General features: G+C 38.9%; 1 protein-coding gene across 8 annotated transcripts in view; it reads left to right on the top strand.

Moving 5' to 3' along the window:
• EFR3A (EFR3 homolog A) overlaps positions 1-14,132 on the top strand; it is a 53,942-nt gene that overhangs the window by 16,490 nt on the left and 23,320 nt on the right. For all 8 annotated transcript variants that reach the window (XR_006741531.1, XR_006741530.1, XR_004987867.1 and 5 more), the window contains 8 exons: positions 1,027-1,154; positions 2,556-2,706; positions 3,605-3,726; positions 7,332-7,481; positions 8,316-8,453; positions 10,271-10,349; positions 11,833-11,968; positions 13,780-13,947. Coding sequence is in view for 5 of the 8 variants with exons in the window: in XM_036437540.2 (XP_036293433.1) it covers positions 1,027-1,154; positions 2,556-2,706; positions 3,605-3,726; positions 7,332-7,481; positions 8,316-8,453; positions 10,271-10,349; positions 11,833-11,968; positions 13,780-13,947 (1,072 nt within the window). In the remaining 3 variants the exon portion in view is untranslated. The remainder of the gene's footprint in view (positions 1-1,026; positions 1,155-2,555; positions 2,707-3,604; positions 3,727-7,331; positions 7,482-8,315; positions 8,454-10,270; positions 10,350-11,832; positions 11,969-13,779; positions 13,948-14,132) is intronic.

Here is a 14,132-nt window from a genome sequence, read left to right as displayed (position 1 = left end):
AATGTTTATCTAATTAGCAATTTGTAGAAGAAAATTAAAAAAGATTTACATGAACCTTGCCTGCATAGGTAACCTGGATAATTGGAGTAACTACGTTCCCATATTATTCCACCTTTCTTAATTTTTACTTATTAAACAAAACAAATCTTCTCTATCCAAAATGGATCAGATAGTAAGTGCCCAGGCACAGAGGGCTTCAGTCACAGTGTCCCTGTCTTTAGAGAGCTCTGTAGTGAGGGGACAGATAACCAACCCATTTTTTAAAATTAGTAGCAATATGGTCAGTGCCTCATTGTGAAGTAGAAGTTATAAATAGTACTGATTTCATAAGGATCTCATGGGGATTAAGTGAATTAACACAGTTCTTTGCTCACGTTGATTCCTGGTGTCCATCACAAGTTAGCACCTGATTAGCATTTGTTTAAGATTGAAAAACTGATGTGACGAAGCATGATAGTAGAGATGAGTGTAAGGGTAAGTGCCATGAGCTACAAGAACATGTGGGAGGAACATACATGTTGATTCATGGCGAGGAAAGCAGGGCAGTGGTCACCGGAGAGGGAAGGTCATGAAGCATCTTTTTGCAAATGATGGGAATAGCCTGTATCTTGTTTGTTCCTGGGGGTTCTGAGGATGTATACAGCTGTCATATTTCAAATTGTATATACACGGGTGCAGTTTATTGTATATAAACTATTCCTCATTAAAATTGGTAAGGGGTAAAAAAAAAAAAAAAAGTGGATGAGATGCAGCCATGTTAAATGATGATGTGTTAGAGTAATTCATTGCTTATGAAGGTATATTTCAATGCTTTGTGTAAATGGGGCATTTCTTTAACTTTTTAAAATTCTATGTATCTAGAATTGTGAATATTAGCATTAAGAAAGCTATGTCCAGAAAGGTTCAGCATAAATATGGTTTAGTTACCAATCCAGAAAGGGGAAATATGCAGTAAGCAATACTTAGAAATAAAAAGAAAATAAGCATGAAAACATAGTTAACCTGTTTAACTTGTTATATTTTCAGGATGGCCTTGTTAAAGCTGATATGGAAAAACTGACATTTTATGCAGTGTCTGCTCCAGAGAAACTGGATCGAATTGGTTCTTACCTGGCAGAAAGGTTGAGCAGGGATGTTGTCAGACATCGTTCTGGGTAAGGAAAGTCATTGCTGCTAATACTGTATCTTGGAAAATTCTCCGTAGGTTAATTAAATTCATCCTTTAACTTATTTTGCTGATTCCTGGTGTCCATCACAAGTTAGCACCTGATTAGCATTTGTTTAAGATTGAAAAACGGATGTGACGACTCATGATAGTAGAGATGAGTGTAAGGGTAAGTACCATGAGCTACAAGAACATGTGGGAGGAACATACATGTTGATTCACGGGTGCAGTTTAATATATATAAACTATTCCTCATTAAAATTTTGCTATCTAGTCAGGCAAAAGTGATAGGTAGAGGATAAGACACTGTATTACCACACTAGGAAATGTGTCATATCATATAGATGCTGCAGCTTTTCTTTCTTTCCTGGTGCGCAGATTTTAAGAATAGACTCATGTTAGTTAACGGAGTTGCCTTTAGCTGAAGCATCATTAATTTCTGAGACTTCTTAATGGTAATAGTAGAAATTGACTCCCTTACTCTGTTAGTCTGACACAGTAATTTAAAAAACAATGTCTAAATTGAAAAAAAAAAGAACGATCCTGTTAACTGATTTGTGGAACACAGTTCAGTTTTACCTGTGGGAAGAGTAATAAGAGAACTGTGGTGGGCTTGGATGCTAAGGTTCAGAAGCTGTAAGCATGCTGATTTGAAATGGTGCGTGGTGTACAACCACCTATAAGTAAGTCTACCTAATCCATTCTCTGGGCGTGAACAGTTATAACCTGCATAATTGGAGTAACTATGTTCCCATATTATTCTGTGATTCTGGTTTTTAGGGTACTCTGTTCCCAAGTGATTATTGCATTTCTCCCAGTTGTTACCACGGAGAACATTTTTGGGTGTCTTGATACAAATGGTTTTATAGTTGATTGTTGAAGCAAAGCTTACTAAAGTCTGAATTTGAATTTGAATTTTTAGTTCAAGCTTTAAAATTCAGTGAATTGTAAGGTAACATTTATGGGACATTTTTCTGTTGTTGCTGGTAATGTTTTATATATTCACATTTACAAATATAGATTATGTTGGAAATCTAGGCTCATTGCTTATGATATTTATGGTTACAGAGAAATATGGCTAAAAACCTGGAAAACAAAATGTCCTGTTTGCAGAGACAAATGTACGCAAAGGTCACATTAAAGAACTGAGGCAGAGTTCTGGCAGGAGGAGAAAGGCAGGAGTGCCGGCGGGCGCTCCTGTCTCAGCATGAGGGCTGTTTCATAACCTAAGCCCTCACGGCTGTGAGCAGGGAGACTTCACCCAGAAACTACTGCATTCGCCCTGCTGTGTTTTGTCATTTGAATCAACTTATTTTAAATTTTCCAGTGACAAGCACTTAGATTTAAGACAGCTAGAAGGGCTTTGACATTGTTCCTCTCTCATGCGTAGGTATGTCTTAATCGCTATGGAGGCATTGGACCAACTTCTCATGGCTTGCCATTCTCAAAGCATCAAGCCATTTGTAGAAAGCTTTCTTCATATGGTAGCAAAGCTGCTGGAATCAGGGGAACCAAAGCTTCAAGTTCTTGGAACAAACTCTGTGAGTAATTAGGATTTTAAGTTTAATTAGCATATTCAGAGTTAGTCTCTGAGAACACTTCAGCTGGGACAGGCACACGCTGTGGTCGGGCATTTGGCACCTGTACCGATGGAGGCGATGCGGTCCCTTTGTCGCTGGCTTTGCTGGTGCTCCTTGCGAAATCTGGCTCCCAGGAAATGCAGGCGAGCTTCAGAGCAACACCTTTCCTTCTAGGCGTGCAGGGGTGGGGACCTCTTCTCCGCTCACAGCCATTGGGATGTTTATAACGTCATCTGAGGGCCATACAGAATTATCAGCTTAAAAAGTAGCCTGCTGCCGAAGCCGGTTTGGCTCAGTGGATAGAGCGTCGGCCTGGGTTCGATTCCGATCTGGGGCATGTTTGCGGGCACATTCCCAGTTGGAGGGGGGGGGAGGGGTGCAGGAGGCAGCTGGTTGATGATTCTCTCTCATCGATGTTTCTAACTCTCTATCCCTCTCTCTTCCTCTCTGTAAAAATTCAATAAAATATAATATATTAAAGAAAGAAAGAAAGAAAGAAGCCTGCTGCATTGGGTCAGACATTTCACTAACTCACCCCTCATGCCTTGGCAGGGCCAGGCCACATGATTTTGTGGGCCTTATGCAGCCCAGGGGCCGGACCTTCCCCACCCCTGTTCTAGAGAGGCAGCTCATTCACTCAACAGGAGCTGGATTAGCCAGTTATATTAATATATATAATGCTGCAGCCTTGATTTTCTAACATTCTTTGTTCAAAATTCTTTTTGTATCTGTATGTGGTATTTATGATAATTGCTTCTTAATTGGACATTGCTTGTTAATGTGACAAGTAATGAATGAAAGTAAATGTGTTTGGTCCACTTTCAAAAGGTGGTAACATGTTTATATTTATTTTCTTTAGTTTGTCAAATTTGCAAATATTGAAGAAGACACGCCATCCTATCACAGACGTTATGACTTCTTTGTATCTCGCTTCAGTGCCATGTGTCATTCCTGCCATAGTGATCCAGACGTACGAACGGAGTATGTATTGGTTAACTTTATAATTTAAAGCCATAGCGCGATTTATTAATGAGTACCGTGCTTATATATTACATAAGGATTACTAAAGGAAACGTGAAAATGCATGCTTTGTTCCTGAAGTACAACTTCCTGTTGCTGTTAGAAGAATTGACTGAAGTAGCAAAATTGAGCATGGTTTCTTAACTCTTCGAAAATAAAGTTCAGTCTTTACTGTAACTCAGAGTGCGCCCCCCACCCCCACCCCAGTGTCAGAGCCTGTCAGCCTAGCTTTCTTCCTCCCATACTCTAGCCAGCCGCTTCTGGAACACACCAGCACCTCTGACTGCGTGGTCTCTGTAGGATACCTCCTGGGCACCCTTCTTACCTTAGTTCACATTTCTGCAAATGTCGCCTCATCGTGAGAGTCCTGCCCTGGCCACCTTTTCTTTGTCAAATATTAACCCTCCCATCCCATCTCAGTTACTCTGTCTTCTGCTCTCTGTGGACTCTGAACTCCAGGAGGGCAGCAGCCTTATTTTGAGAGCTGCTGTCTCACTGACACTTGAAATTGTACTGGGCATATAGTAGGCTGTCAGTAAGTGCCTTTTGAATGAATGCATAGAGTGAATGGTATATTACTAGTCACTGTCAATCTCAGGTTCTCATAACTAATTGGAGCATTTTTAAACTTTTTTTCTAAATACAACCTAGTAATAATTTGGAATCAAATACTTATCTGCAAACACAGTCTACATATAGCTGAAAGTTAAGAATTAAAAATAAAAATTACCCTGGTAAATAAAGGAATTTGAGCTTTTCCATAATACACTAGAAAGAAAGAAACTAACCTGAATTCATAGTTATGTCGGGCCAGTTTAGCAAGATTTAGCATGCTTTATAATTTTTACTGTTTCTTTTAAAATAAATAAGGGAATGTGCAAAAAAACCACTAACTAGCTTTTAGTATATAACCTACAGTGTTGGTTTACACAAGCAAAAGCAAGTATAAAAGTTAACTTGGGAGAAAGAAAGCTGAGAGATTTCAGATAGATTTGTTTCTGTCTGGGATGCTGTATATAATTTTTCCTCAAGGCCATTTAGACTTTATTATAGGGTAAAGCCTTAGAAATGTAAAGGTAACTATCTTATAATAATTAATTTCCTATGTCTCCCAGTCTCCACTAAAATACCTCTTTTTATCCCTAAAGGACGTTAAAAATGTTCTATAAAACTGTTCTCTGTTTTCAGGGGCTGACATTAAAAAGTTAATGGGGCAAAAAGTATGAAAATTAGCTAAAGAAAATGGCAATTTTTTAAAGATTATAACAATTTTACTTTCTTTTAAAATACAGAAATTATTCAGAACGTATAGTGTTGTGTGTGTTTTTTTCAGTTTAGTAGTATAAGGATTAATAAACTGCACATAGACATTTCTTAAATTTTGATTAAGGTGAGTTTCACATATAAACCAGTGTAGGTGAAAAGTGTTGATGAGATCCATAAAATCAATGAAGGGATGTGTTTAGGAAATTCCAAATTTTATTACATTATCGTATTTTTAAGTATGTAGCGCCCCCTACTGAAAGATCTTGTCTTGAACATTTTCATGTAACAGTTTTCATTAATGTCTACAAAAAGAAGTTTGACATTTTCTATACACAAATGAGAGAGCCTTGTAGTTCTTTTTTCTGATTGTAGGTTTTTCTAGTATTTTGTGGTAATTGAAATTCCAAATGACAACATTTCATTTGCAGTGCCTGTAAAACAAGTGAGTAAACTAAAATGCTTTACCATACTTCCCGGACTAGATTTTTTCCTGCTCTGCCTAAGTCAAAGCTCTTTTGTTTTCTTCAGGGATATTTGTATTCCTCTTTAGGTTTTAGCTGAGAAACTTATTATCAATCCCTTTAATTTTAGCAAACCCTATCAGATAGAACTCGGCCTGTGCAGTAGGAAATGGGGAATGGGTCTGATAACTGTTAAGATTTTCTTAAAATATTTGTCTTGCAGGAGCAGTTCCCACACGTAAAGTCAGGTATCACAGTCTTAAACTCTAAATTCCTGAGCAACCTCAACTGTGGTAGAAATAATCATTAACATCATCATCATCACAGTGCTTACCTAACACTTATTGGGTGCTTACTCTGGGCAATTTGTTTAACCCTTTATTGACTAAGCACTTTACATGAATTAATTCATTTAAACCTTAATTCATTCAAACATTTCTATGCTTTCGGTAAGACAGTTGGTCTAGTTTACTGATGAGGAAATTATAAAATTTCTTTGAAGTCATGACTAGAATATATTGGTTAGACCAGATACTAGACCTGAATGGATGCCAGCTGTGCGGCTGTGGTAGCTATAGGTAGTCTCACCTCCTTCAGACAGGGGCAGCTCGCTCTGCTGTACTCTTTTAGGCTCCTGTGTCACGAGGCACCAGCCACCATTCTTGTGTCATCTTGTTTGCTCCACCTTGTCATCACCCAAGGAGTAACAGCAGGTGCATAAAGCAGCCACCTTGTAGTAACGTCAGGCCTGCCCACTTGTGATAGCCGTAGGAGACTTTATGCTTAGGGAGCAGCACGAATAGACACAACTTGAAAACAGGCAAACTTGGTCTCGCATCTCCCAGTTCACTTTCTCACCTGCTCAGTGTTGTATTACTGCAGCTCCCATTCTCCATCTGCTCCCCGGAAGGCCTGTGTCATTTCCCCAGGGCTACCACCCTCTTCCCCATAGCTGCCATTCTCTAACCCTACTTGTAGGTGTTGGAAGACAGTGCTGGATGACTTGAATAAACCTTCAGTGGTGAATGTTTTTGGTTGTAGTGAAAAAGAAAGTCACCAGATTTGGCCAGAGGAAACATGCTTTAGGGCCAATAGGCTACCATTCTATATTCTGGTCACTTTTTATTCTAGAAGAACCTATAGATCTTTTTATATAAGGAAGAGTGAGGAAGTTGGGGCTGTGGATCAGGATTGAAGGGTGGGCTGCATTGTCTCCCTGAGGAATGAATATTAAGTCACAGAAGCACACGATAATGTAAATGTCAGTGCACACAGATATATAGGGACGGATATGTATATATGGCTGAGGTTGTCTGCACCCCTTGTGGTAGTTCTCATTTGTCAGACCTTTAAGGAACCAGCTTGGTCTTGCAGTCCTCCATCTAGAAGGGCTCTGGGCGGGAAGGGCCTTGGGAGGCAGCAGGAAGAGAAGTCTGAAGGAGCACTCAGTGCTCAGAAAGAGTGAAATCCTGTTTTGCACAGCTTCCGAGCTGTCTAGGCGAGAAATGGAGAGAATCTAGCTCATTGCTTCAATTATCATCATCCTCTTAGGAAAACTAATGCTTTTGATTGGATTCTCTTATTGAAATTATATGTAGACCATGACGGTCCTTTTGGACTTTACATGCTGACTTTTAAAGGATAGCACTGAAAGGAAGCCTCTTTCGGAGCTCCTCATTTCTTTGTCCATCTTAGATTGCTGAGATTTTAATTTCTTAGACTTGTGTTGTTTTCATTTTATTGACTTGAGATAACAATATTTATTTGGGATTCATTCTCTTAGCTAAACAAGCAGACTTGTTTATAACTTTTTTCATGATTCCATTTTCTCTTTTATAGAATTCGAATTGCTGGAATCAGGGGTATTCAAGGTGTGGTTCGCAAAACAGTTAATGATGAACTTCGGGCTACCATTTGGGAACCCCAGCACATGGATAAAATTGTTCCATCCTTGCTGTTCAACATGCAGAAGATAGAGGAGGTGGACAGGTACTGAATAAGGGCGCTAGGGGGGCTGCGTTGCCTTTGTGTAAGGTATGTGTGCTTGCTCACGAGGCTAAGAAAGTTTTGCCTTGAGCATCATGTAAAGGTGGTCTGTATACTTGAGTTTACCGGTAAATATGTGCCCTTTCTGAAAGATTGTTCGTCTTTTGTGATCACACTAGGCTAAGTAAACCACAGATTTGTACTCATACACTTCAAGTTTTATTTGCTTTAGAATAATTTTATACTTTATTTGTAATTTATTATTGATCATCCAAATAGTTATTTGAATTAGTATTACTTAAAGTTACAAGTGTAAGAAATAGAAATTATAGCTAAACTTTTGTTATTCTTTAGAGATCCAGCATTCTTTTCATGAAGTTAGAAATAACCAAAACAATAGTAGCAGCTATTTACTTTATAATTTTCTTAATAAAAAGGTTAAACTGCCAAGACCAGTTTGGCTCAGTGGATAGAGCGTCGGCCTGCGGACTGGAAGGTCCCAGGTTCAATTCCAGTCAGGGCATGTACCTTGGTTGCAGGCACATCCCCAGTGTGGGGTGTGCAGGAGGCAGCTGATCGATGATTCTCTCTCGATGTTTCTAACTCTCTATCCCTCTCCCTTCCTGTCTGTAAGAAAATCAATAAAATATATTAAATAAATAAATAAATAAATAAATAAATAGGTTAAACTGTGTTTATTCCTTGCTCATTCTTTAAGATATTTGGGGAGAAAAAGAAAGTGTCATTTTGCCATTTCTGAGAAGTAAAATCTGCTCGAACTTTGGCACCAGTGTTAGGATTCTCACATTTGTGTTTTTTATTCCTCTTTCCTTCCAGTCGCATAGGCCCTCCTTCTTCTCCCTCGGCAGCTGACAAAGAGGAGAATCCTGCCGTGCTGGCTGAAAACTGTCTCAGAGAGCTGCTGGGCCGAGCGACTTTTGGGAATATGAATAATGCTGTGAGGCCGGTTTTTGCGTAAGTGGTTGGGTCTTTTCCTGGTTGTGACTGTGCCGTGTTCTGTGTTAACTCACAGACAGACAGTACATTTCTTGTATGAGGGAGTTACTAATGGAACAGTAGCATTATGGGAAGAGTGCAGGGTTGAGTCACATACCACACATTTGAGTTGGTCCAACCGCTTCCCCAGCTTTTTTCCCCTAAAAGTGAAGTGCAGTCACATGCTGATGCCAGGTGCATCATTTATCTTGAATTTCTGCCCACAGACCTTGAAATGCATACCCACGTAAACTATTAAAACCAACAGCGGCCATGCAGCAGGTATCCGTTTTACTAACCTCTGAGGTCGAGGCCTCCTATTGGCTAGCTTGTTGCCTGGCTTGCTTTCTGCAGTGGCCGGGCTGCCCTAGGCACATCCTGTGCTCTGAGTAAAGGTCTTGTTAGCAGTGACTGAGTCAGAGCAGGAACAGTAGCTCTGATTGGTGCGTGTATTCTCCCTCCAGCAAAACACGATTGTGAGCTGTGAGGCTTTCCGAGCACACACCATCTTTCCAGCCTTGTCAAGGCGTTGGCTTAACAGTCTTCAGATGACAGAGCTACCACTAATATTCCGTGTAATTGCTGCACGTCTTTGCAAGACTTTCTTTTGTTAATCACTTGCCTTGTTCTTTTCCCTTCCTGATTATAAGAATGTGTTTATGGAATATATAAAGCAGTCTGAATATAACCTCTAGAAGTCTTTATTTGGGGGAAATACTTGGGTTCAAAGTTGAACTTAAGTTATAAAAATATGTAAACCACAAAATTTTATTAAAAAATCAGAATTATTAGATTTTCAAAAGGATTTGTGATTTTCACCACCTAAACCCTCCCCCCCCAAAAAAATACAATTTAAGGACTCTGCGTCTATAAAAAATATACTAAGAAATAATCAAAATGATGTCAATTATAACTAAAGGCAGATTTACTTTTTAATGACCAGACCTGCTGATTTAAGAATTCAAGTTTTTATCTTAATATTTTTATTAATTTTGTTTTTTGTTTTTTGTTTTTTTACCAAAAAGTACAGTGTAAAGCCTTAAAAAATCTATAGAGCTAGCCTGGAAGGTAGAAATTACCCAATTATACTGCACTTAAATAACATGGAAGTGGACTATATTCCATGTAGAGTTTGATGGACTTAAAACCCAATTCTGTGATGGTTAATTAATTAATGTTAATGAAATAGTTAATTATGTATTAGCTGTTTAGATAATTAAATATTAAACATCCTCTGCAAGTAAGGTATCAGGTATTTTGGGGAATATATGCCTGAATAAAACTGTCCTGGTCCTTAACAAACTTGATGGCTAATGGACATGCACTTATAATGAAATACAATATATAAGTTATGAGAAAAGGCCAAAAAGTGCTATAGCAGGTTAAAGTACAGAATTCAAGTTGAATTGGGGATATGGGGGTGGTTTCTTTGGAGGTAGGCTTAGCTGGAGCAGCAGGTCTTAGCAAGTTGAGGTGCGTGAACAGAGCAGAAAACGGTGGCTTCAGTGCATACTCAACTGTCCAGATTCTTGCCTTTTTGTGGAGTTGGAATGAGCGACTTTTCTTTCTTGCCAGCTCATTTGGGTATTTAAAAGTCTTATACATATTCTAGCCTTTTATTGGTGGTGTTTTATGAAAGAATTTGGCATTTGGGGGAAATATATATCATATCTGGAATTAGAACATTGACTTTCTTTTAAATAATTTTTTGATTGCAAAGGTTTGCATGTCAAGGATTCTAAAGGAAAATAATAAGTTTAATAAAAAATTATTAATTTTCTTACTGTTAATTACAGGCACTTAGATCATCACAAACTGTGGGATCCCAATGAATTTGCAGTTCACTGTTTTAAAATTATAATGTATTCCATTCAGGTAAGTAATTTTGGTTCTGTGCTGATAATTATTTCATCAGAGTTATAGAACATTGTAGGACAGTGATTTTTCAACCAGTGTACCACCGCACACTGTCCCACAGCATTGTTAAAACAGGCAGTACCTACCTGACTATATAGTCAGGGCCACCCACCTCTTTTCCCTTAGATTGCCAGATTTTAAACAATGACAGCAGGCAGCACAACAATAGCCTTTCAGTGTGAATAAATCAAAATGATACCTTTTTTTTTTTTAGCCAGAGTGATAAAAAATACATTTGTTGGTGTGCCACAGAATTTTAGTAATTAATTTATGGGTGCCATGAGATGAAAAAGGTTGAACATTGCTGCTATAAGATATAAAACATGTTCTTAATTTAATTGTCTCGTTTATTTTTATTTACTACTTGTTTTTATTTGCCAATAGGTAATATAAAGAATGAAATGATTGTATGATCGTGCTGTTATTGTGCATTTATTAATTACAATTGTGCACTTATATTTCACTGATAAACTAGAAATGGAATTGATATTTGTGACATTGATGTAGCTGATAACAACGACATTCATTGAGTATCTACTCTGCAGTGGCGCCTGTGTTAACCCTGGTCTTTGTAAGCTGTGCTGGGACACTCCTGGCTACTGCAGGGACCCTTTGTCTTCCCTCCAAACCAGAACAGACCAGTTAGCTCTCAGTATTAGTGGGATTTTACCATAAAAGTCATTAATTCAAAGGAGATAAGTTTGTAAGAAACACAGCTTTTACTGTCAGTCATACCAGGATTTATATCCTAGGTGTGCTATAATATTTACAAGACTTAACGTTTTTTTAGACTTGCATCCCAACGTCATTTACAGTTATTGATCAAATTTATGTGAATTGGTAAAATGTCTGTTGTAAATTGCAAGTTTTATATCTTCTTGATTTCAATTTCATCAGGTACACATTGAAAAGATTTTCATTTTGATAATGGCTCATGATTAGATTAAAGCTTTGTTTAGCATTGTTTGTATTCACAATAAAAAGTAGTATTTATCTAGTTTGGGTAGGAGAGAGGTACTGTAAATGTCATGTCTTTTTTTTAACAACATTTTGTTCTGAGAGTATGTATGTGTTTTTTATGAAATTTCAGAAAAATAAAAAGAGAATAAAAATTTCTCATGAATTCTGCCAGAAATGGCCAGCTTTAATATTTGAGTATATATAATTCTAGTCTTTTATACTCTTAAAAATCCAGATTGAATTTTATTAAACATAATATTTTGCAACTTACGTTTTTCACTCAGGGTACCAAATATTTCCAGTATCCATATTTATTCTTTAAGAGGATGATTTTTAATGGCCACATGTTGTTCTGTAACATGAGTACTGGCTCCTGTTCTTAGACGTCGATAAGTGTCACGTGGTCTTGTTATGAATTCTGCTGGGATACATATAACTTTCATATGTCTTTGGGCTGTTTTTGTTTTTGTTTTTCTTTCAGGCTCAGTATTCTCACCATGTGATCCAGGAGATTCTAGGGCACCTGGATGCTCGTAAAAAAGATTCTCCACGGGTTCGAGCAGGTATTATTCAGGTTCTGTTAGAGGCTGTCGCCATTGCTGCCAAAGGTTCCATAGGTGAGTGCCTACAAAAAATCAGAAACAGCGACCACTGCTGCCTTAATCTTTTCAGAATGTTTTCTGTCCATAGCACAGTATATGCAAAACCCTCTGAAAATATTTCTAATGCTTTTAAATGTGCTGTAATTTTTTGTTGTTGAAACTTTGGGTTCACATGATTATTCTCAGACTTACTCAGTGTACAGTTAATTAAGCATTTTCCCCTCAAGGCAATCTCTCCTCCTCTTCCTCCTTTTTTTCTAATAAAGATTTTTGGATGCCAGTGATATGCTAAAGATTTGGGAGGACACACATAAAAGAAACATTACTTACTTGGATTTAAATAGCTTTACCTAGTACTGTAATGAAAGGCAGAGTTGGATCACCTAGAAGAAAGTCAGGGTCAGAGAAGCGAGAAAACGGATTGGCAAGAGCAAATACCAGGCAGCCGGTTTGGCTATAAGATGTGGTGGCCGTGCAGAGGATGTCAGAAAAGGGGCTTTCATGTTCAAGCTGTGGCCAGCTCACAGAGGCAGCTCTGTCTGCAGTTGATTGATACTCATTAAAGAGTCACCATAATCTTGGTCAGAGATATGTTGTAGGATAATTCATCTGGCTGCAGAATGCAGGACATTAGAAATAGCGGGTTGTCATCGTGGTAGGCATGAGGGAAGGGACTAACGTCAATGGCAGCGATAGGAATGTCAAGTCAACAGGATTTCATAGCTGACTGTCCGGATAAAGAAAAAGGATGGGACAGATCGTGATTTTTTTACCTACACGAGATTAGAAGAATGGAAGAGCCTTTAACGAAATTAGTGGCATTAGGAGGAAAATCTGGTTATATTTTTTTGGTTCAAAAAGTGGAAATATTCTACTTAAACATTCTCTCATTCATTCACTGTCAAATAAGAATAGGCCTTTTGATATGACTTCTCACTGTTTATCTTGTAACTTGCCTCAAAGAGATGGCAGTGGCTATATCACAGGAAGTTATGTGTGAGCCGCCATGTTCTGGGCTCTGTACATCCCAGAAAGTGTTAGAATGTGGTTGGCTTGCCGAAACCAGTTTGGCTCAGTGGATAGAGTGTCGGTCTGCGGACTGAACGGTCCCGGGTTCTATTCCGGTCAAGGGCATGCACATTTGTTGAGGGCACATCCCCATTAGGGGGTGTGCAGGAGGCAGCTGGTCAATGTATCTCTCTCATCGATGTTTCTAACATTATCCCTCTCCCCTCCTCTCTGTGAAAAATCAATAAAATATATTTTTTTTAAAAGAAGAAAAAAAAAGAATGTGGCTGGCTGGCTGGTAATTAAAGCAAAGTCTTCCTTCTTCAGCTGCAACAGATGCAAAATAACTTTCCTGTGCTACAGCGGGCTATAATATCATAATTCCATGGATTCTGGCACAACAGTCAAGTTAAATTTCCCTATACACAAGATTAGACATGTAGACAGTTTTGAGAAATCTTTATAAGTGTGCACATTTTGTGTGGCTTAGACAGTGATTCAAACAGTGAGCTGCTTAGAGATGCCAGTAAATGTTTGTTGGAGTAACTGGGGCTTTAGTTAGATAAGTCTCACTTACTTTCTTAATGAACTGGTTAGTGCATAAATGAGTGAGTATTTCCAGTTACCTAGAACCTATCCAGCGATCTCAGGAATGTGGGAGTGACCTGGAGGAATGTGGGAGTGGCCTGGAGGAATGTGGGAGCGGCCTGGAGAAATGTGGGAGCGGCCTGGAGGAATGTGGGAGTGGCCTGGAGGAATGTGGGAGTGGCCTGGAGTGCTCCTTGGGAAGTGTGTGCTCACCTCCGTGACCCCTCCAGGCCCCACGGTACTGGAGGTCTTCAACACGCTGCTCAAGCACCTGCGCCTCAGTGTGGAGTTCGAAGCCAACGACGGCCAGGGGGGATCCATGGGCAGCATCAGCTTAAACTCGGCCTCCAAAGACAACGACGAGAAGATCGTGCAGAATGCCATCATCCAGACGATAGGTGAGTCCCTGGCCCTTTCCACACGCTCACGTGAAGCAGCCTTTTGTTAAGAAGTTTTTGCTTAAACAGTTGGTATCAGTGTGTAGTAAACTCAGCTTTAATTGTACTCCTAAATTGATCCATTGTTTATGGATTTGTAGTGGTATTTTAAGATGGTATATCAAATCAGCTCATCTTGTTTTCAC

Source organism: Pipistrellus kuhlii, unplaced genomic scaffold (genome assembly GCF_014108245.1).
Source record: "Pipistrellus kuhlii isolate mPipKuh1 unplaced genomic scaffold, mPipKuh1.p scaffold_m20_p_14, whole genome shotgun sequence".
Classification (NCBI taxonomy): Eukaryota; Metazoa; Chordata; class Mammalia; order Chiroptera; family Vespertilionidae; genus Pipistrellus; species Pipistrellus kuhlii.
Note: the sequence above shows the minus strand (reverse complement) of the source record. Positions and strands in the feature narration are given on the sequence as shown.